The sequence below is a fragment of the Petaurus breviceps genome, unplaced genomic scaffold, assembly GCF_028583685.1.
Source record: "Petaurus breviceps papuanus isolate PSGF00001 unplaced genomic scaffold, PetGlider_PUasm1.0 185, whole genome shotgun sequence".
NCBI classification, from domain to species: domain Eukaryota; kingdom Metazoa; phylum Chordata; class Mammalia; order Diprotodontia; family Petauridae; genus Petaurus; species Petaurus breviceps.
The window spans coordinates 15,374,108-15,397,163 of record NW_027185797.1 but is presented as its reverse complement, the minus strand read 5'-3'; the positions used below and the strand labels follow the sequence as shown (position 1 = coordinate 15,397,163).

General features: G+C 42.2%; 1 protein-coding gene across 2 annotated transcripts in view; it reads right to left on the bottom strand.

Moving 5' to 3' along the window:
* Positions 1 to 23,056, bottom strand: part of LOC138161686 (ubiquitin-conjugating enzyme E2 E2) — a 409,692-nt gene that overhangs the window by 147,550 nt on the left and 239,086 nt on the right. Inside the window, exon 1 of one of the 2 annotated variants that reach the window (XM_069088486.1) lies at positions 19,410 to 19,544. The exons of the other annotated variant lie outside the window; for it this stretch is intronic. Coding sequence (XP_068944587.1) covers positions 19,410 to 19,507 — 98 coding nt within the window. The 5' untranslated portion in view covers positions 19,508 to 19,544. Of the gene's footprint in view, positions 1 to 19,409; positions 19,545 to 23,056 lie in introns of those variants that run through there. 2 annotated transcript variants of the gene reach the window in all.

Here is a 23,056-nt window from a genome sequence, read left to right as displayed (position 1 = left end):
TGGCCTCTTTCTTTACACCAATACTATTTTGATGGACTTAAGTTTGAGTCTAAAAGTCTTTAGCAAAATCCAAATAGAGATTGACTGGACATGGTATTTGTTAGGGATAGGGATCTCCCAGTGAAGAAGCTCCTTCTTCCAAGGCAGAGAGTTGCCGAGAGCAGTGTTGTCAGGCTCTGATAGAAACAGGGGCCACGTGCTCTTATATCATTTGAGTGTCAAGGACATTTGATATAGTATATTTTATAATCCATACTTATGTGCTATCTATAGTTTGCTTTCACAGATGACATTGGAGGAATATAAATACATATAAATGTATATAACTCTATCTCTCTATCTACCTAGTTCTTGGTATTATTCTGGTCCACACTGAAGAATTGTTTCTTCTACCTCCAATCTTTGCCTTCTCTAACCCACTCTGGACCCGGCTGCCCAAACTGATACTTCTAAGGCTCAGATCTAGTTACATGGGAACCTTGTTCAAGAAGCTTCAGTGGCTCCCTATGGCCTTTGGGATAAAACACAAATGCTTCTACTGGCATTTACAGCCATTCATTCCTATCTTTATATTCTCTCTTGCCAGAGTGATTTCACATGATTCCCCCTCCCACACTCTAGGCTCCAGCCTCCTGGCTGTTTTCTACACACAATGTCTCCAGCTGCCATACCCACTGCATGGGCTGTCTTCCATGCTTGAACCCCACTTCTGTTTCATGCACCTCTTCCTCTTAATTTTATTGCCTTGACTTGTTCCTTCAAGGTTCAGTTCAAGGGCCCCTACTACAAGACATCTTTTCTGATTCCCTACAAGTTGAAAGTATTTCTCCCTCTCTCTTACCATATTGTATATAACCCAGGTCACAGAATAGTAGATCTAGGTAGTTCTGGAAGGGATCTCAAAAGCCATCTATAAATTAAGATATGGATGCCCAGGAAATTAATTGACTTTTCTAAGCAGTAACAAATTTATATTATACACACAGAAAAAGGCAAATGGGTCAGGAAAACAAGGATGCTCATGTCATGGACACATCTTTTGGGATACAGCTAAGGATCAATCAACAAGCATTTAGTAAGTATCAACTATGTACCAGGCACCAAGCTTGGGCTGCTTGTTGATACAAAGGATAATTAAAGTTAGACCCAGATGGGCTCATATTCAATCTTTAGGAAATTAAAAAGAAAATGTTCCCCCCTATTGCTGTATTTGAGTATCTGTACTTGTCAATAGGAGTTAACATAAAATGTGTATTTAATTTTTCAAAGAGTATAATTTAAAATCTAATATCAAAGAGGCTGAATTTAGCACATTCAAAGCGACCATTCATTGTCCAAACAGAGAAAGAGAAGAAGTGAGAGGAGAAAAAGTGAAGAGAAGTAATGCTGGCTGGGAGTGCCCTGTTTAAGGCTAACCTCTGAGGAAGAGTGGCACAGGCTTAACTCCCTGCCAAATCCCGGAAGCGGATGCGTCATGATGGACCCTTGGCTTTCAAGCTGCCTCTGTCCAGGTGCCAGAGATCCAAGAAGACGCAGCCAAAGTGCAGGTGGGGAGGCCGTACAAGGACCATTCAGCCACATCTGGTCTGGAGAATAACAAAAGCCCTGGGATCAAGGTTCCTTCCATTGGCTTCCTACTGTGAAGGACTAGGAAAGTGCTCCTTCCTTAATGGCTCATCTCAAAAAATGGGTGGTGGGAGGAACGCTTAAAACTTAATCCAACCACACAGGATAAGAAATTAATAAAGGCATTTTTAATTATAGAAAAACCCTCCCTTATTTACCATTTCAGCAATCAGCTACAAGCATCTCAATGAGAAATCTGGAATTCTCCACCTAGGAAGCATTTGGAGAGCCACTAACGCTTAGGATGTAGGGCAGTGGAGAAAGTTGTGATGGTTCAAAGGCCATGCAGCTATCAGGTCAGTGTAGACACATCCCATCTGCCCCCCCCCCCCCCTCCCAACTTGTGTTTGTAGAGAACTGCATGTCATTTTTAGTGCTGCCTGGGACAAGAATAATTTGCTTTCCTCCAGAGCTGGTGCTGCAGACCTAAGAGCCAGAGGAAAAGCTTTTAAGGCTCCTGGGGGTGTTTATACAGCTCCCCTGCTCTAAAACAACCTTTGTCTGAGTCCTTTTCTTCTTTTCTCCTTCACATTGAAGTTAATTTTAATGCAGTTTTTATGCCAGTGTGGAAAACCTCCCTATTTGTTTACCACTTAATTTTCTTCAGGGTTGGGTTGGGAGAAAAGTGGAGAAAGTCAGCCGACCAGCCAGTTGGGACATTTGGATAAGCTGCCTTTAATAACTTGTTGAGCTAATTTTTGCATGACTCAACTATGGGAATGAGTGCCAAGTTCTGCCCTCAGTATGCACGCCTCATCTTCCTCAGCCACATCTGTTTTGTCACTGGGCAGAAGTCATAGCAAAGGAAACCGTCATTGTACTCTTTTATCTGTGAAAATAGGCTGCTATTAACAAACCATTTTTTTTTCTTTCCCTCAAAAGGCTACAAGAAACAGATAATCATTGGGAAGCAGTTGGTCTCTCCAGGATTTATTATGGGCAGATAAATTGGGCTTTGGTGAAAAGAGATCCAAGGTAAGAATGTTACTAGAGAGGATTTCTGCTTAATTGAAATGTTTGTAAACATATAGATGGGGGCATACAATGGATCCAAAGTAAAACGTACTTTAAACTATTGTCATAAAAAATCTGCATCCTCAATCTGAATCAAAAAGGAATTAAAATATGGCATTGCCTTATTTAGGTTTAGTGATGCTATCTTTCCTTAAGTTCTTGTTTTGTGGAAATAAAAGACATTTATTATCAACAAAAGTCTAATCTGTTTACCTATGGCTTGGTTGACACAATCTACTCCCTCTTCTTATTCTGACCATAAGGAAGCCCTTTGAAGTCCAAACGTTTCACCACATTTAGAGAAGTTCTGAGAGGGGACTTTCTAAATCTTGGAACAAGAGAGGAGAGAGGGGTTTGTTTCAAGCTCAGAAGAGAGAGAAATCAGACAGGAGAGGGAAGCACAGGAAGGGCGACTACTTCAAGGATGTGAACAAACATGGTGCAGGTGGAGTGGTCAGCCCAGATGAGTCTGTACCCGGCAGGGGATATCCATAGTGGTTCTCTTGAATACTGCTGTTTGTCCTTTGTTCTTCCAAAGAGGACCCAACATTACAGGGTGACTGATTTAAGTGAGGCAGAGCTACCCAAAGGGGGCAGCCTCACTCTCTCCCAGAGTCATCAAAGCCCAGTAGCAAGACATTTAAGTCTAGGGGGGCCTCCCCTATGACACTACCCTACCTACAGTCTTATTTCTCCCTCCATATCCACAAACTCTGTCCTCTTTCCCTCTAGTCACACACCTCTCACCTCTCACATGGACTATGAGAAGAGTCTTCAGGAGGTTTTCCTGACTCATCTCTTTCTCTCCAATCCATTCTCCATACAGTTGCCAAACTGACATTTCTGAAAAGATAGACCTGACCCCGTCACCAGACTCTGCAAAAAAATCCTTAATGCTTACCTATTTCCGCTAGAATAAAATACAAAATCCTGAGCCTGGGATCTAGTTACCCAACATGGCTCTTACCTACATTTCCAGCCTAATTTCCTCACATCCCCTGCTCCTGATGTATTCAATTCCATTTCTTGTCTTCATGCCTTCACATAAGTGGTCACTGGACATTTCAAAATGCATGTTCTGGAGGCATTTTAAACTCTACATACTTACGACAAATGGTCTCCCTGTTTCCAGTCTCTCCTCTCTCCAATCCAGCCTCCATTCAGCTACCAAAGTGATTTTTTCCAAATGCACTGTCATCCCCTACTCAGTTAACTCCAGTGCCTCCTGCTTGCTTCCATGATCAAACACAAGCTCCCTCTTGTTAGTACCATAAGCTCTTCCCAAGTCAACCCTTTCCCCATTTCCAGTCTTCCTGCACCAGACTGGACTCCTCACTTTGGGGAGCTCCGTTTCCCATCACCATGCTTTGGAATTTCATGTATAACAGCTGGGAGAAGATAGGGCATCATTTAAATGTTCATTATACTGCCAGACTAGGGCCATATATCCAATTCAGGGAGGTCTGTATATTTTTATCTCTTTAATTTATTATTTCTTACTTGTCATTGTCTTAATTCATGTTATCTCCCTATAATTTTCTAGGTGCTCAATCAAGAGTATAAAGTGAATTAATAAAGGATATGTTAGTTTATAAGTAGCATACTCTCCAAGATGTAAAGAAGGTGCTGATAAATTACACAGAAATACATCCTCTGACAAAGCATATTGAGGGAAGCCCTTTATTTAACTTGGTGTATTTTCCACTTTTCCCAGATGCATTAAATTTCCTAGGTTGCAATGTACATCTAGTCTCTGAATCTAGTACCTTCTCAGAATTTATATTTACTTCTCAGAAACATTTGGCAAGTACCTTGGTTGTCTTTTGTGAAATCAAAGTTAAAATATTGGGTTTTTTTTTTTTAAATATGATACTACTGAGAGCTTATCTTCAGAGCCGCCAGGCATCCCCAAGAGGAGGCACATATTTGTGGGGGATAAAAAACCCATTAGATCATATTGGGCCCCAGGACCCCGGGACTGAAGAAGTCCTGGCTCTTTCACTAAGGCAGTATCATCCTGGGTATGTCCCCATACCTTCTCTGCCCCTCCATTACCACATCTATAATGTAAAAGGATGACCTCTGCCCTAGCTCTAACATTTTATCCTAGGATGCTTGCTCAAGGTGCAACTTTAGAAACACCTCTTAAGATAAGGCTCCAAATAATAGTAGAAAGAAAACAGAGTTCTGCCTTTGCCCAAGGCTCTACTGACAGTTACACAAGCTCTACCCATCACCCAGCTTAGTACTTGCTCTTTGGCTCTGGGGGGTGGCTAAAGGCATGAGCAGTGTTCTGGCTTAATATTTCTCTCCCGCTTGCCCTTCCCCACTATTTTCTATGGGGACCGTTTTTTACTTTGTTGCACTGTCTGCCTCCAAGAGTTACTGAGAGGAAGCCTTTTGGGGACCTTTAAGGGGCCAGGCGCATGCCAGCAATGAATCACATATGAAATATCCAAGTATAGACTCCATATTCAATTCTTTGTTCGCTGTGTTCCAGAGGTGGGTCTCAAAGTCTGGCCCTCTGGTGGTGCGGCTGCTGACACACTATTATAATCCAGGTACAGTCTAGGCTCTGGATGGGCTGGCCAGTTTGAGCTTTTGCACTCACACCCTAGCACCGCAGCACAACACCTCTCACACAGTAGGTGCTTAATAAATGCCCACTGACTGTTTGAAGAGTGAATGTGAAAAATGGTGCCATTTCCTTTACTGTAACTGCAGACATTAATATTCTGAAACTCTGTCTTAGGCTGTAATGGAACTTTTTGAGGAATCAAATAAATCAAGCTGTCATCATTGAAGTCAAAGGTAATAAATGTTTGACGTGTAATTTATTTTTAAACCTGTAAGTTATTATAGTCTATTCAAATAATAATTGTCTTAATCCATATCATCTACCTATATTTTTCTTTGCACCCATTAGGGGATCAATCAAGAATTTTAAAAGAAATGATCCATTGTTAGTTTATAAATAGCAAACTCCTCAAGACAGATTAAAGGGGCTAATAAATTGCCCAGAAACACAATACCCTATGATACAGCAGGTGGAGCGAAGTCGTTTATCTTCCTATATTTTGTCTCAGGTTCATTAACTTAGGTCTTTAATTTAGTTATTGTTGCATCACTGAAAGGGATGTCAGAGGTCATTTAGTTTGAATCCATTTTATTTTTGTTTTTAAGTTTTACTAATGCCCTTCATTTTTTTTTTTTTTTGGAGGGCAATTGGGGTTAAGTGACTTGCCCAGGTCACTTGGCTAGTTTTTGTGTTAAGTGTCTGAGGCTGGATTTGAACTCAGGTCCTCCTAACTCCAGGGCCAGTGCTCTATTCACTGTGTCACCTAGCTGCCCGCCCTTCGTTTTTTACATACATTATTTCCAATGAAATGAAAGGCAGAGTGGTGTAGTAGATAGCAAGAGCTGGCCTCAAAACTAGGAAGACCTGTGTTCAAAACCTAACCTGAGACAGTGATGCATGACCTTGGACGAGTCACTTCACCTTTTAATAATCTAAGAACTCTTTAAGACCAACTTGAAGAGAATGCACCAACCTTCATTGGTAGAGGGAGTTTCCCACACCCATAGAATCACAGGTCTAGTCTCTGTCTCTGTCCCATTTCCTGATATGGACTCTCCTCTGCCACAGGAAGAAAATGAGGAAACATGCCTTGCTCTCAAAACTGCCACAACCAAAAAATGTATCAATCCAGGTCCAAACTGGGCATCAGTCTTTTTGAGTTTACTTGGGCCAGTCTTTGGATCAAAGATAAAAAATGCCTACCAGACCTATACAGGAAATACCTCCCAGAGCTTCTGCTGCATTGGTGTAACCTTGGAGTACTCAGAGTCATGGGAATGGCAATTTAAGATCTTCCCTGCCCCAGGACCTTTGATAGGCTTAAGTGCCAGATTTGAAAATATACTCTGCCCCCTAATAAATAGGCCAAATGTGGTCACATGGAGCCCATGGAGGGAGGCTTGTTTTTACTTTGTGATTAGGCAGTGTGTCAAGAGGGTTGTGACATTCTCTGAGCCAGGAGGCTATATATACCCTGATGTGAGGCTTTGCTTTGGGGCTCACTTTGAGGAGAGTTGTGTGATTTGACCAGACTAGACTGGGCAGCTGTTGAGCCCCCTGGCTTTGAAAACCCAGATGTTGGTGCTTCCCTCTCTGGTAACTGACTAGGTATGGATGTAATGGCCAGAAAGTTGGAAGCCTGTCTGCTGATGTTTCTCTAGAGGTCTGCTCATAACTTCTGCTTGTAACCTTTGTTTGTGTGCTTGTAACCTTTCTTTGCAGTTTGGGGTGCTGATCTTTTTTCCCTGAACTAGGTAAATGACATATGTTTGATTAAAGCAAGATTGTTAACCCATTTTGAGTTGCTTTCCTTTAGAAAAGCAGATCTAAGAACTTGTGTTGGCAGCCCCCCTGGGGATGCTGGGGTGCTTGCTGCTACTGGTCACCACCACTACCAGGAGGCACTGGTCTTGGGGGTGGACATGAGCTTGGGTCTCAGAGGTCACCCTCTCTCCAGCAGGGCCAACCAGGCATGAAAACTTCCAGTAAGGACCTGCCAATGGACTGTGTATTTGTCATTGATGATGGAGTTTTGGTTCACACTCTGGATGAAGGCAGAGAAACCACACCAATAAGACCATGGGCCTTTCCCAGTGGATCACATGCAACTCTGTGTGTGTATGTGTTTTTTTTTAAGTAGATGTTGACTGGTATCCTTTGTTTATACATCAGCTTGGTTTTCCCCTAAATTCTTCCTCTAACCCTTTCTCCATTTTTTTTTTTTTTTAAGAAAAAGAGGCAGGAAAAAAGTTCAACAAAACTGCTGAACACATGGAAAAAACAGTGCTGTTACATGCAGTGTTCCACACCTGTGGACCCCAATCTCTGCAATGGAGTTGAATAATGGTGATAATAATGATAATACTATTTATGGAAGATTTTATTACTCCTGCTTTGCAGATGAAGAGACCAAGTTTGCCTGCCTTGCCTCAGCCCCACTATCTGTGGCAGGATTTGAACCCAAGTTTTTCTGACTCCCATTTCCATACTGTAGCCACTGGTACCACCTCTTCTTGTATTTCTTCTTTAGGGCCATGTTTACTCTTTATAATTTTGCAATATTCAGTTTCTCTTTTAAAACCAAGACCAAACAACAACAACAGCAACAAAACCTGGGGTTACGCACCATGCTCCAGGCAGTGGAGGCTGCTGGCCTCTGAAAGGGAGAGGGGGCATCTTCTCCTGTCTCTTCTTTGGAGTCAAACCTCCCCTTTGTACTTTTGCAACATTTAGTCTTCTCTGTACTCATCACATGTGGTAGCTGCTTTATTATTTTGTATTTAACCGCAGCACAAGCCCTGTTATACACTAAGCCTGATGATCTCAATTATTTGTGCATATCGGGTGTTGAAGGTGTCAGCCTGATCTAGGGGAGACAAATGTAGATGAATGGATTTGGGCCACAGAAGGTGCTCTGACGTTTCCCCTCCTTAGTGTGTGTCTGGGGTGAGCCACGTAACTCCTAGGCCTGATTTACCTCCTCTGTGCATCAAGGCCACTGGGTAGTAGAGATGCCCAGAGCCCTGGGCTTGGAGTCAGGAAGACCTGAGTGTGAATTCTGCCCCCAACACCAGCTCTGTGTGACCCTCCCTCTGCCTCAGCTTCCTCTTCTGTAAAAGGAAGGGGATAACCACAGCCCCACCTTACTTGTGAGGCTCAAATGGAATAATGGTTGTAAAGCACTTTGCAAACCTTCTAGAGGGACATAAATGTTAACTCTTGTTGGTTTTATTCTCAAATGCCAGTAATAGTTAGCTTTCTCTGTGCCAGGCACTGGGTTAAATAAACCCTTTGTGATTATTATCTCACTTGATCTTGGAGGTAGGTACTGTTATTATCCCCATTTTATAGCTAAGGAAACTGAGGCAGACAGGACTAATGACTTGTCCAGGGTCACACAGCTAGTATGTGTCCAAGGTTAGATTTGAACTCAGGTTTCTCTGACTCCAGGCCCAGTGCTCTATCCACTTTGCCCCCTTGCTAAATGAAGGAGCTGGGGTAGATGAACTCTGAGATCCCTTCCTAAATCTATGGTCCTATAAGCCTCAATCAAGTCTAAATGAAAATTAGGCCCAATAAATAAGATTAGTTTATGAGGTAGGAGTCAGTCAGAGGATCTTAGACAGAGAGGTGGATTAACAGTCATCTATTCCAACTCCCTCCTTTTATAGATGAAAAATCTGAGGGGCTGAGAGGGTTCAACAAATTGTCCTAAAGCAGTTAGGCAGTAAGGGGCTGAAGTGGGCTCTGAATTCAGGGGCTCTCATTCCAAAGTCTCTTCACCAGGTTTCTTGGGGCTCAAACTTATCTCATGGTAATTTAATCTACATTTGCAGCAAGACACTTCAGTAATCAAACTCCTGTTTCTGGGTGGCGAGAAGCCCATTTGATTCAATTTGGTATTCTAGGGGCCAGCCAAGTCACATAGCTGTTAAAAAATTTTTCTGCCAAGCCTTTTAAAAATTTTTTTCCTCATGGGGAATGGAGGAGGTTTCTAGTGAGATGTAAACAATTCAATTCTTGTTTATTTTCTTAAACAATGAGCCGCTTGGTTTTTATTATAAAGAATAAAATTATAAATTTTATATTCAAAGACCAAATTAAACACATTCTCCTCTTACCATTTTATTCTATCTCCAAAGCACATTCATAAATATTCTCCACCACAAGCATAACCACTATATAAATAAATCCCTTATTTCTTTCTATAAATAATCATTTGTTCATTAATAATGGTTAAATTCTCTGCAAATGTATTTCTATTATAGAGACATCACTGAAATAAGATGATAAATATTTTAGTGAAAGGACTAAGATTCAATTATCATTGCAGAAACAAGGGAAAGAACACAGTGCCTGGGAACAGTATATACTAAATTTTAATTTTTTTTCACTCATGGGAAATCACTTCATGCCAGTGTGTAGGGGGGTAATGATGTTTATTGGATGCATTATGACATAACTGTTGTCTAAAGTTTTCTTTATTAAACTCATTTCAATATCAAAGAGCTGACTGGGAAATGATTGATTACATTAAGAGATGAAATGTTATCCTATAGACACAACAAAACCATTCTCCATTTGGGCCTTGATAGACCTGCTGGGGGAGACTGGACTCTGGCATGGTCAGCTATAAATATGCCATTAACCTAATTGCTGGTATTTTACTATTTACAGTATGGGTTCAATGCCTATCCCTGATACATACTTACTGGGTGATTTGGGGGGAGGGGGGTGTCACTTAATGTCTCCGTGATTTAGAAAACTCTCAAAGACTGACAGATGAGTTACAGTTTTGTGGTAGTAAGGGAGCTTATACACTGTGAGTTCCCTGTATCATTGACTATATACTGATATATTGGTCTGGTCCTGATCTCCCCACCATCCCCTACCCCCCCAAAATAATTGTAGAACAATAATGAAGAGATCATCCTAGTTAGACCCTGGGCCCTTTGTTTTAACGCTAATGTTCTTCCCTAATCCACCCAATTATTCTTGGTTCTCTCTCAATCTTTGCCCTCATTTCTCTTTTTTCCCCTCTGATTCCTCTGAATGGACCTTGTATGATCCTGTATTTACTTATCCATGTGTCTGGGTCCTCCCTCCACCAACATAGATTTATAATCAAGTTATCTGAGTGATGAGCCTGATCTAGGCTGGTCCTATCCAATTAATTTATTAAGTACCCACTTCATAGAAGGTTCCAAACATACAGAGACGATCACTAGGCTCCTCCTCAAAGTCCTTCCAGCTTGGTGAGATGGGAGGGAGCCTGAGCTCCTTTGTCATAGCCCCTACACTGCAAGGTCATTGGCTTCAAGAATGCAAGGCCACTCACCCCCAAGGTCATTCGTCTTTATCTCACAGAGAGGTAGGTACCAGAGTAGTAGTCCCTCCCAGTAAGGGGAAAAAAAGAGATCTAGAAGTATCTAATGTCCCCTTTCACTTCACCATTCTTTCCATTCCTAGTGAATTTCCAATGTAATTAACTTGATTCTTTTCTCTTATTTATATTCTCATCATTGTTTTCTACACATATAAGGGGCTTGTGGGGATAAGGACTTTGAAGGTGTGGTGCAGGAAGGAGAACGGTTTCTCACTAGCTATTTGGAGATATTTTTGAAATGAGATCGGCTACAGAGATCTAATTGAGAGGTTCCAATCTTCAAACTTTCATAAACTAAGACAATTATCCCAGACAAGGCAGCACAATCAAGCAGGAAAAGTGATGGGTTTGAGGTCAGGCCAGACCCAGGTTCAAATTGTGGCTTCCCTCTGCACTACAGTATCTTTTCTATAAACTGAGCATTGTAATACACATAGGACTTGCCCAACAGGGATGTTGGGAGAATCAAATGAGAATACATGAAAACCTCATTTTTTTTATCCAACAAAATGAGTTAATGAGTGGGTTTTATTGTGTCTACAGGATAACATTTCACCTCTTGATGTAATCAATCTTTTCCCGGTCAGCTCTTTGATACTGACATGAGTTTAATAAAGAAAACTTTAGACAACAGTTATGTCATAATGCATCCAATAAACATCATTACCCACCCACAGTTAATGAGTTAACAATGTTTCTGAATTTTTAAATAATGGCCCAAAGAATTTTAAGTGTAGAAAAAAATATAGGCTAAAACAGTAAATATTCTAAAACATCTTAAAAGCAATATTAAAAAAAAAATCTAACACACTAATTTAAGGGAATTGGGGAAGTGATTTAATTAAATATACACAGCAGTTTACCAGACTGCTGGATATTTACTGTCAGGGTCTAGGACAAAGGCATTTTTCCTTTAGCTTAAACATTTAGCTGTCTCCAGAAAGGGCAAGAGGATGGAAGGAAATATAGCATGATATGTAAAAACTGGTAGTTTTTACAATGATTCACACCTAAAAGATAAAGAAGTTTCCATTCTGGTCTAGACGTGTACACTAAACATAGAAAAATAAATCACTGATGCCTTTTAGTATCGTCTCAATGATGATTTATCAAAGTAAAAGGTTTTAAGATTTCCCCAATTTGCTTTTGTTGCCACATATATAAAGAGGAGAAGTCATGGAGGAAATCAGCTACACTGGGTAATCAATCACCCAACTAATATTACTAGGCACCTGCCACACTGTAAGCCCAGAGGCTCATCACTGAGGGCAATACTAGGAAAAATAAACAGGTATTACAGAGCAGCGGTATCTGATGTTTTGTCCTTTTTCAGTCATGTCCAACTCTTTGTGACACCATCTGGGGTTTCCTTGGCAAAGGTACTGGAGTGGTTTGCTTCCTTCTCCAGTTCATTTCACAAATGAGGAAACTGAGGCAAACAGGGTGAAGTGACTTGTCTAGGGGGTCACACATCTAGTCTGAGGCCAGATTCGAAGTCTGGAAGATGAGTCTTTCTGACACTCTATCCACTAAGCCACCTCACTGCCCTTTAGAGTAGTGAATTTGGACTTAGGCACAGATCTGAATTCTTCTTTTTACCTTTTTGGCCTGTGAGATCCTCCCTGGCTGGGCAAGTCATTATACTTCTTTTTTGGGCCTCAGTTTCCTCACAAAGGTGATGGACTAGAGCAAATGGAAAATGAATCTCTACAGGCAGCAGAGAACCACAAATGAACACTGTCTAGGTTGTATTTTTGTATATCTTGTTAACTGTCTCCTGATTACATTTTAATCTGGTTTAAGATTCACTCAGGAGCAAGTCTGACACTTCTGGACTAAAGGATCTCCTGGGTCCCTTCCAGTCTTCCCAGAAGATGAGTCTTCCAAGGCAGGTTCATGCCCTAGAGGAACTTCTTTATCCTAATGGTTCCCTTTGGACTGGAGCAATTTTTCGTCATGATTAGAATAAGATATCCCATTCCTGGCCTTCTGGGATGGTTCCCTCCTTCCTTCTCTATACCCTGCCCCCCAGCACAGTGCCTGGTACACAGTGAAACTACATAAGTGTTTGCTCTTATTGTTATCTTCCATTACACAGGAACACAGACATGCGCAGAGAAGTGTGGCACATCTTCCTCCACCAGGGAGACTATTATCTTAACTGACAGAAAGCCTGATAAACTTCACAACTATTAGGTAGCTTCAAAGCTTAAATGCCTTCAGCATCTATCACTGTGAAGCGTATCCTCTTAACATTTCTTTACCGTTGTCAGACATTACCCTCTGCCCTAAACTTTCTGAAAACCCTCTTTCCATGTATTTTTAACATCACACATTCTCAGCAAGAAAAGTAGGTCGTGTGAACTCTGGGGTGATGTGTGCAAAGTCAGCGGTGGCCCTCCAGCTGCTTCTTCATCAGAGCCATGTCAGACAAGGAGGAAAGAGTGATTGTGTCAGAAGGCCTGCACCCGCGAGTTTTGGGAGGTCAGCTCAGCTCCTTCCCTGGGCCTGAGAAGTCAATGCAGGAACTCAGACGAAGCAGGTGGCAGAACTATTTCCTCCTGGAAGCTGCTCCTACAATCAGGGTGTATTTAACATTCCTTGAACAAAGGCAAGAGTTGACAAATGTGGTCTTTCCATTGCTCTCACTAGGCATTAAGTGCATGAGTTCTCTTGGGTCAGGAAGGTCGGTCACACACTTTCCGAGCTCCAGAATCATCCTCAGCCTGGCCCCTCTCCAGCCACACCCAGACTCATCTTCCTTCAAGGCCCAGCTCATCTCCCACTGGTTCCCTATGTATGTGTCCCTAGGTGGAAGTGGCCCCTACTTTGCCTATGTTAGGGGCTCTTCATCTGAGACTCCTGGGTTTGCTTTCCTTTATGTAATTTTTTGATCATTGTTTTTCAGTATAATTGATTTCCTTTATAATTTGAAGCATTTTATTTTATGCATTTAAAAACAAGAGTACAGAAACTTTGCCAGACGGCAAGAACCCCTACCCCCATCCTACTTTACCTTGTAGTGGGCTTGCTGGTGTGTCTGCTCCCTTGGGCAGTCTTAAGGATTTTTCATCTTTGTTTCATTGGCACAGTGCACACTAGTACACAGTAGCTTAGGGGTTTTTTTAGAAAGATAATGTATGTCTTGAAATGTTAAGAAAAGGCAAAACCTCACCATCCACACTCCTGCCACCTACTGTGACATCTTTTTCTGTTGCCTTCTCTCTACTCACATAATCCTCACTCTAGTACTGGCCTTTGTCGCCTCTCCCCTGAATTACTGCAGGACTCTTGTGACTGGTCTCTCCCTACCCCTGTCTATCATCCACTCAGGAGCCACAGTGATGTTCCTAAAGCACAGGTCCGGACTCCAGGGGCTGCCTCTGACCCCCCTATCAAGACCTCTTTGGCATGTAGAGCTCTTTCCATCAGTTCCCTCTTCTTGTGCTCTGGGATTCAGCCAGGTTGCCCCGTGTGCTGTTCCTCACAAGCTACATTCTCAATTCACAACTGTGTGTCTGCACATGCCTGGAATGCTCTTTCCCCTTCCCTCCCTTAGCCCAGTGCCTGGAACACATTAGGCACTTAATAAATGCACACTGTTTTGTCTTGACCTCTTGTTGCCTTCTAGCTTCTTCCCCGCCTTCTCAAATTCCATCTTCTGTAGTTCGTTACCTGCCTGACTCCCTCAGGTTCAAATCACACTTTAAAGATCAATCTAATATTTAGAATTTACGCCCTGGTTAGGCTAATCACAAGAATACTCGCTGAGCGGCTATTGAATGAAGGAGTGTCATTACTTAGTGTCAAGTCTTTGAAATCTGTATGCTGGTCAGAAGGCAGTAACCAAACACATCAGCTCACTTTGCCTTTAAGCATTGCTCATATTATGATTTGGGCCACAACTTCATGAGGCATTTATTTATAATAATATATATTTTGTATAATCTGCAAAATAAAAACTTCCTTGACAAAGAAGAGTTCCAATACATTTTTCCATCCTTACAAAATTATTATTGTGAAGAACTGAGGAAGGAAAAGCATGGGATAAATAAAATATTAGGTATCATTTCTTTTTTTTTTTTCAATCTGTGATGGCTTCTAAGTGACAGTTCAAATTATTAAGGGATTTATTTCCTTTATTTTTCAGGGTCTTACAGTGAAATGCTTTTTACAGCTTATATGTGACCAAGTGTTTTCAGGAATCTTTACTCCAAAACCATTGCATTCACGCTTCCTGCAAACATTTGTTACTCTGATAATTGTCATGTGAGTAGGTAAATTCAGAGATAAGTGATTGCTAACAAATGTCTAGTGCAAATAATGCCCCAAATGGATGTAAACAATCGGCAAAAAAAAAAAAAAAAAAGGCACAGTGAGAGAAGAATGGTAGCTTCAAGGTAGCCAATGAGGATAGAATGTTCCTTAGGAAGTTGAGGGGGAGGAATTTAGAGGGCATGGGGATCTGGACCTGTGCTATCATGGGGTGAGGATCTCCCCTCCCTATTTGCAAAGTTCCTAGGGGTTTATCAATATATATCAACAATTTTTCTGCAGCTTGTAACAACATCTACAATGGCAAAATGGATTCAAGATCTGGAGGTGGAAGGGGCCTTAAAGGTTATCAATAACAACACTGCTCAGCTTACAGATGAGGAAACCAGGCCTGTCAGGGAGTTGTAGAGAACACAGAGACATTAGGTGACTGGACCATGGCCACACAGCATGGATAGATCGTAGGCAGAACCAAAGCCTCATCTTTCTGACTTCCATCTAATGCACTATGAAGCCTTTCCTGCAGGAAGGCATGAAGGTTAACACCATCTTCCTTTTCAAAAACTAGCCCCCAAATGAAACTTTAGAACTGATTAAATAAGAAGCTAAAAAATGAATACATTCTCAAGTCAAGGGATTGGTAACAGTATTGCATGCACTGTACTGAAGTAAAATATTTTATAGCCTCATTAATAAAGAATAATAAAATGAAAATGCTATTTCAATATAATGTGTGTAATTACTTCCACACATATACTTAATGCAACATTACAGTTAAATAAGATTAAGGCTGCAAATTAAAACCCATAAAGTAGAAAATAATAAAGTCGAGATTCTCATACTGACATTAATTTACTATGTTAAAAATCTAATGAGTTTGCTTAATGCCTTCTAGGAATTCAAAATATTACATGTGGGCAGTATGGGTGAATAACCGCCAAAATGAAAACTTTTACTCTGTCATTTCTTACCTATTAGATGGTGACATTTACACTCAGAATACAGTGTATTTTTTTTTAATTTTAAAAAATCTTTTGATTTTTCTGAGATTTTTAGAGGCAGATGAGAACACTGTAGCTTCGAGCCCCATCTGTAGAAATGGTTGTTATAATCCTGGCTCTCTCAAGTGTCCACTGTCAATTCAGGATAGTGAAATCACAGCTAACAGAAATCTATAAATAATCCTCCCATAGTGTTAACTTCCTCCCCGGGCAGACCTTTTTTTATTGGAGCAGCTGACAAGGAGCAAACCAGAGCGACTGGAGTTTTACCTCCTTTTATTGAAATATTTGAACAGGCAGGAGGACAAGAGAAACATCTGCTCCCACCTAGAAGGCTATCTTGTGTCTACTTTGCATGTAGCCTACTCATCCTGACATGGCCACGCTGTGTTTCCCAGCAGAATGTGAGTTACCTGAGGACAGGGAGGGCTACAGGTTTGTCTGTGTATCACTAGGATCTTGAAACAGTGTCTGGGCCCGGGGTCAGAATTTAATTGGCGCCTGCTAACTGACTGCTTGGCTGATTGGTACATCAGAAGGCTGAGTATTGGAGGAATACATATATTCCTTGAGGATCATTTCTTGACTTACCTGGCGGGGCAGTACTGGGCCAAGAGCCCACCGAAGTGGAGGTTTTCCACACATGTGGAGAAGTCCCCCATGGTGGGACTTCCTCACTGGTGGGACCTTCTCTATTAAAGGGCTGGGATGCCTGCTAGTGAAAAATTGGAAATTTTGTTGTTAGCCTGCTTAAAAAAAATTCCCCTTTGATATATTCAAATACATCACTCACATGGATGGCTTCTCAGGCCCAGACAGGGTTTCTATAAAGTCGGCTCTTACTGTTTGGGGCTGGTTATCTGGTTGTGTTTTTGTTTTGTTTTGCCCTATGGAGAGGGGAGGGAGTGGAGAGCTTGAAACAGCCTTAATTCCATAATCTCAACTGCATATTGAAAAGATTAGTTTGAACCAATTAAAAAAGTTAAATTCTAATAAAGTAAAAGTTGAGCAGCAATCATGTGTACTAATAAGCTGGAAGGGGGAGGGGATGAATAGCATGGCTATTTGAAATTCACAAATTATGCAAAGCCTCATTTCAGTCTATGGCTCCAATTACCTCCCTAAACTTCTTCAGCTTGGGGATAAGTGACATCCTTGAATATCATTGTTTCCCTGCTGTGAACATCCTTTACCACGGGTGCTTAATGGCTCAGCCAAAAGCCTTCAGAAGGGGCAAGAGTTGACTTTGCCTAAATCAGTGCTATTTCTACATAAGTGATCTATTGGGCATTTAGAATTCACTGAGGTGGGAAGAAAATGCCCTGTGATTTTGGGGATTCACAAAATGTGTGTGAGTTTGCACAATGACTGGGGGAAGGTATGCAGTGTGCCATTTTCAAGGACAATGAAAGGACCTGGGGGAACTCTGGGCACATAAGTTTCCAGTCCCCAGTCTCTCCAGTTATTTCCTTCGCCTCTACCTGGCACCTTCTACACTAGTAGATCTCAGCTACTGCACTTCTTGGGGGCAGACTGTAGACAGTAGAGTCACAGAACCCAGCGGGGGGGGGGCGCAGAATCTAGCAGGCAATGAAAGGATCATCACATTCCAACTTTCTGGGGTCCTCTGAGACAAGGCTAGGAAGAAATAAACAGAAGGCAGGCACTCACCAAAGAAGCAAGATCTTTCTTCCTTCCCCACCAGGCACTAGATACAGGTTCTGCCTGACTAACCCCTCCTAATCTCCCGAATTGCTGCATTCTCCTTTAATCTTTCCTAATTGCCCAGGCTCCCAGACAGCACTTCAGAGATCAGGATTCCAGGAAGCTGCACAGGATATCTGAATGCAGGACGGTCAGAGCACCAGGCCAGGGAGGAGTCCTAGCAGGCTTCACTGACATAAATTATGTCCTCCATTTCTCAGCATTGCTGTATTTCACATGGTTGAAAGGAGTCTGAAACCTGGGCGCCTGACGTTACTGGAAGTTTTTAATCTCTGTGGTCCCCCTCCCACTCTCTGGAGGCATCCTGGACATTTCTCAGTGGCCTTCTCCTCCTCAGAATGCCCATACTGGGATTAAAACCCTTTGCAGGGGGTCAACCTTTTAAAAGTGGGGGGAGGGAGGGCTGGAGATGTATACCTACTGCTGGACCAGGTGAGGCCACAAACATTTCTTGCTTTGGCACACATACAAAGAAATGGTCGTGATCCAAAGAAGTGTTGAGATTTCAGAGCTGGCACAAAGAGCTACCCAGGGCCTCCTAAACATGTTCTGAACATCACAGAAAAGTGTCCTATCTGACTAGATGGGACAAATTCCAAGTCGAACACTGGATTTGTTCCCTGGTCAGAGTTTCATTGTGTTAAGATTACAGGGTCACTGACCCAGACAGCCCTAGCTACAGTTAACTCCTAAACCACCTAGGAAACAGGTTGGGAAGAGGACAATTTCTTTACAATTTGTTTCTCCATTACAGAAGGACTGCCTTCTCTGAGCCAATTATTTTAAAAATTAAAAATGCAAAGACCTATTCATGTCGACCTGTTATTTACTTGGCTCCAAGGTCAGCATCCAAGCAGGTTTTTCCTCACTTATTACTGGGGTAGAGGATGGAAAGCTGGCCTCAGTGCTGGGAAGGCCTGCCTCTGACATATACTGACTGAGTGATCATGGGAGAGTCACTTAACCCCTTGGTCCCCCAGGTACTCAACAGGGCTATAAGCTGCAGAGCAGGTACTTCTTTAAATTGGTGGAGGGGGCTGCCCTGCTTTGACCTCCCTCAAATAATGAACTCTCAGGTCTCATCCAAAGAAAAATATTAACATAACTTCTCAAAATGACATTATTCTGGAGACAGCCTCTTAGAAAGCAGGACTACAGGGATCAGGCCAAGAGCTGCCCAAATCTTAATTGTTTTTTCCCCCAAGGGATGAATGATATTACAAAATCTGACTAGAACATTAACAGTTTTTCCTGGGGTAGAATCTAGTCTTCTCCTGTTGACTAAACAGCAACCAGGAGATGTTAACTAAACAAAGGTTGAGATTTGACAATGTAACTAAAATGTGTGCTACAGTGATTTCTTCCCTGCCCATCCCTCCAAAAGGATTTTAAATCCCCACAGAGACCCCAAAACCATCTACATGTATGTGTGCATGTGAAGAAAATGCCCACAGGGATGATTCCTTTATCAGAAGGGAAAGCAATTCTAGAAACACGAGCAGCCATCTAGAGGGGAAGAGCCCTGCGTGGGCTTGGAGTCTGTGGGGTTGGTTCTCTGCTCCACACCATCTCATCAGAACGAAGTAAGTGCGCTCTGTGTGCTGGAGACTGTGGGAGATGCTGGAGGCAGACAAAAAACAACAGCCCAGCCTTGAAACTCAAGGACTATATTTATAGCTCTCCGTTGAGTCCTTCTCCCCTCTTGTTCATCCTCCACTCACTCCCCTGACCCAGGGACGGTCCTAAAGCACAGACAGCTCTAAGTCCTGTGCTCCTGGCCTCCTGATCCCCGGCCACAGCTCACCAGACTGCAGTGACTCCCCAGCATCCGGAAGAAAACCTCTGGCCTTCTGGGTTCTTCCCAGCCTCCATCCTTCCTGCCCTTCCTCTCTTCTGACTCATATTCAGGAAGAATTAGGCAGCTTCTCATAGGTTAATCACCAGTTTCCTCACTGATAAAATGTGGATAAAAGTACTTCACAGAGATGATGTAATAGTACCCAGGCTTCCTTCGAGGGCCAGCCAAAGCCCCGCCATCGGCAGGCAGCCTCTCCCAGGGGGCCCTCCCTCTGATGACAGCTTCTACATTATGCGTCTGCGCTCAGAGGGCGTGCAGGTGTTTTTATGTGGTTTCCCCCATTAGAACCCAACCCCCTCAAGGGCAGGGGACATCTTTTACCTTTCTCTGTATCCCCAGCACTTCACACGGTACTTGGAGCACAGTAGGTGTTTCATAAATGTTTATCAGTTGGCTCTGCAAATTTTAAAATGTTACATAAATGGGCTCAGGAGGGGAACATTCCATTTGATGCCATTTTCAAAGGCATCAAATAAAGACTTATGCACTTGTATACATTGTTCGCTTAGTTGATAGACAATTCTTAAAAATTTCAGAGTTTCATCTTTTTTAGGGTCATATATCCTTAGTATTCAAGTAATTCCTACTTTGTTAACTGAAATGCTGTAAGAAAGATAGAGAAGTACAGTGGGAACAGTGCCGAATTTTCTGGCAAGGAACTGAGTTCAGATCTCAGCTCTGCAATGGATGATGCTGGTTGTCACTTTACTTCAGTGAGCCTCAGTGTCCTTGTCTGTAAAATGAAGGAACTGAACTAGAGGGTTGGTGAGGGCCCTTCTAGCTTTCCTTCTGTCAGTCTATGGTCCTGATACTGGGGCAAGAAAAAATGATCCAAAAAGAAAAACAGTCCTCCTTGTTCAGAGACAGAGAGGAGATAATTATCTGAGGCTTAATTAGCATGAACATTTATGGAATTCAGGGGTACTCCAGGCCTTTGTTAAAGGTACTCCCCCCCCCAAAAAAATTTCCATAGCCATTTCATTTCTGGGGCATTCATTCGCAGGCCACATTGACATTCAAGTTCCCAAAGAGCAATTAAAGCTAACCACCACAACAGACTCCTGAGAAACTTCCACTGAAATCATGGACAGATATATAGCAATAAAACAAAAACCCAAACAAACAAATCAGTTCAGGTTGCTCTGCAACACCCATGGCAGAGAGACAATAACCTGGTTCCTCTATGAACACACTCTACGTCCAAGTGCCCTCCAATACCAGAAATACCAAGATGAATTTCCTATCCTGATTTAGAGCAAGGAAGACCAAAGACTCCATATATTTAAGACTTTGGGTTCCCATGACTATTGGTAAGAGTTGAACAACTAACCAATTGCTTTTCTAGAATGATTCCCTAAAGCTGCATTGATCAGGAGCGTACCCATGAGCGAGCTGCCACTCACAAAAAACCAGAATCGATGACACTTTGCAGGGATGTTGAGGGACAGCATGGGCCATGTGCTAATTGAAACTTAATCAGCTGGTCTCTTTCATGGCTTTCATATGGGCTCTCTTTAGATCTCATGCAACAATTTGTCTGCCTCTTTGGGGATGTGGAGGGTGTTCTGGGGGTCAGCACAGACAGGTGGTGAGTCCTTCATGCATCACACTTCCTTTGTACTTTCCATGGCCCCTAAGTGGATGGTATTCCAGCAGCACCAACTCTGTGAACAGCTGTGTCGGCTGCCTGGCCACTGAAGACGAGATGCTGGATCTCACTGGATGCACCAGGATCTCTGATGGACAGAACACCAGGTCAAATGACTTCAGGGGTTTGCAAGTTGGCCTAGAAACCCAGGTGCCCTTACACTAGCAGTGCTGAACAAAACATCCAGTTCAAGCCCGACTTTTCCTCCCTTCAGAATTCCAGCTATTCTGTGGGCAGCAGCCTTGAACAACCTTTCAGGGGGCTCAGGTTTCCTGTGCTTGTTTCAATAATCAGATGACTGACCTGGCAGACAATAAGCAAGTCCCTGGGGATTAGAAGCGGCTTAAATAGGGAATGAAAATGCTGAGAGTAGACAGTGGATGGAAAGAGGGAAGGAAGGCTGGAAGGGCCCAGAAAGAAGGGGATCTTTGAGGTAGAGACAGATGCTGCTCTCTGGTTATTTTTAAAAGCCTGGATTTCTAACTGATCTCACCATCCATTTACCTTTTCTTTAACATTTAGGGGCTATAGTGTTATCATCTTATTTTATCTTTTATATTGCCTTTAACTCGGACATGTTCATTTCAATAATATGATCTGTGGCTATTTCCTTTCTACCCAGAAATGTGACTTTCACATTGGGCATTTGGATTTTTGTTTGTTTTTGCTTTTTGGAGGGAAGAAGGCAGGGCAATTGGGATCAAGTGACTTGTTCAAGGTCACACAGCTAAAAGGCATTTGATTTTTTTTTAAACCAACAACAATGATTCAATTTTTTGAGGCAAGGATTATGTGGAGAAAATGCACTGCATGAATGTCTGTGCTTTTGTGTTCTCAATCTTCAATTATATTTTTTATTTGTTTTATATTTCATTGGGTATTTGTAGAAAGATGAAGCTGTTTAGAATCACAGAACATCACTTCCAAGGCTCTGGTGAAGATTCTGAATGTTAGCTCCTTGGAGGGCCAAGCTGCTTCATTTCTGTGTCTTCGTGTTCCTTCTTAACCTGTTCTGAGTCATGAACCCCCTTTGGCCCAGTCTGGTGAAACCTAAGGACCCCAGATGAGCACTTTGGTACTTTAACCCTAATTCCATGCCTAATCCTAATTCTAATGCAAATGATTCTAACTGCAGAGATCAATAAGACTTTGGCTACTCCATGAATATGGAAGCCTATATTGGAAAGAAATTCATGATGCCATGTTTATACCATGTGCTAATCTGCTAATAACATGTCTTTTCTATTTTTCACTTTTGTTGGACTGCTAAATTTTTCCATAAGTGCTGACTGAAGATGGTAAAGGGGTAAGTTAAGCAAGTTTTAGGGATACGTGGGGCTTAGCACAGTGCCTGGCACACAAATGGCAGGGAAGAAAAGTTTGTTGATTGGCTATATTAAGATTGTCTAACTATATGATCCTTCCTAAACCCCTTGAGTCTTTTGGAACTGGCCCAAGCTGGGCCAACCCCCCAACCATCATCACCACCACCAACTGATGCTTCTATGGCCTTTAAAGTTGGCCAAGTACTCTATCTACATTGATCCTAACAACAAACCTGGGAGGCAGGCACTGTTATTATTCCCATTTTACAGGAGAAGAAACCAAGACAGAGGTGTCTGAGGCTGGATTTGAACTCAGGTCTTCTCAAGTTCTAAGCTCAGCATGGTGCTGCATTGCTGCCTCTTGCAGGAGTCCCGACCTGGGAGTAGTTGTAGCTAATCACTGGGCATTACTTCAGTTCTTAAATTTTGAGCAGATGCCTGATGATGAAAGGCTTCAAGCTAATACACAGAGATGCCTTCTCTCCCTCTGCAATTTACATGAGACATCTGCTACCTAAAGTAACTCCCGACCCATTTTAAAAATTCTTTTATTTTTTAAATGACATCTTTAAAAATCAAAGCATGAAAAAATTCAGCAGCAAGGAATAGAATCCATTCTC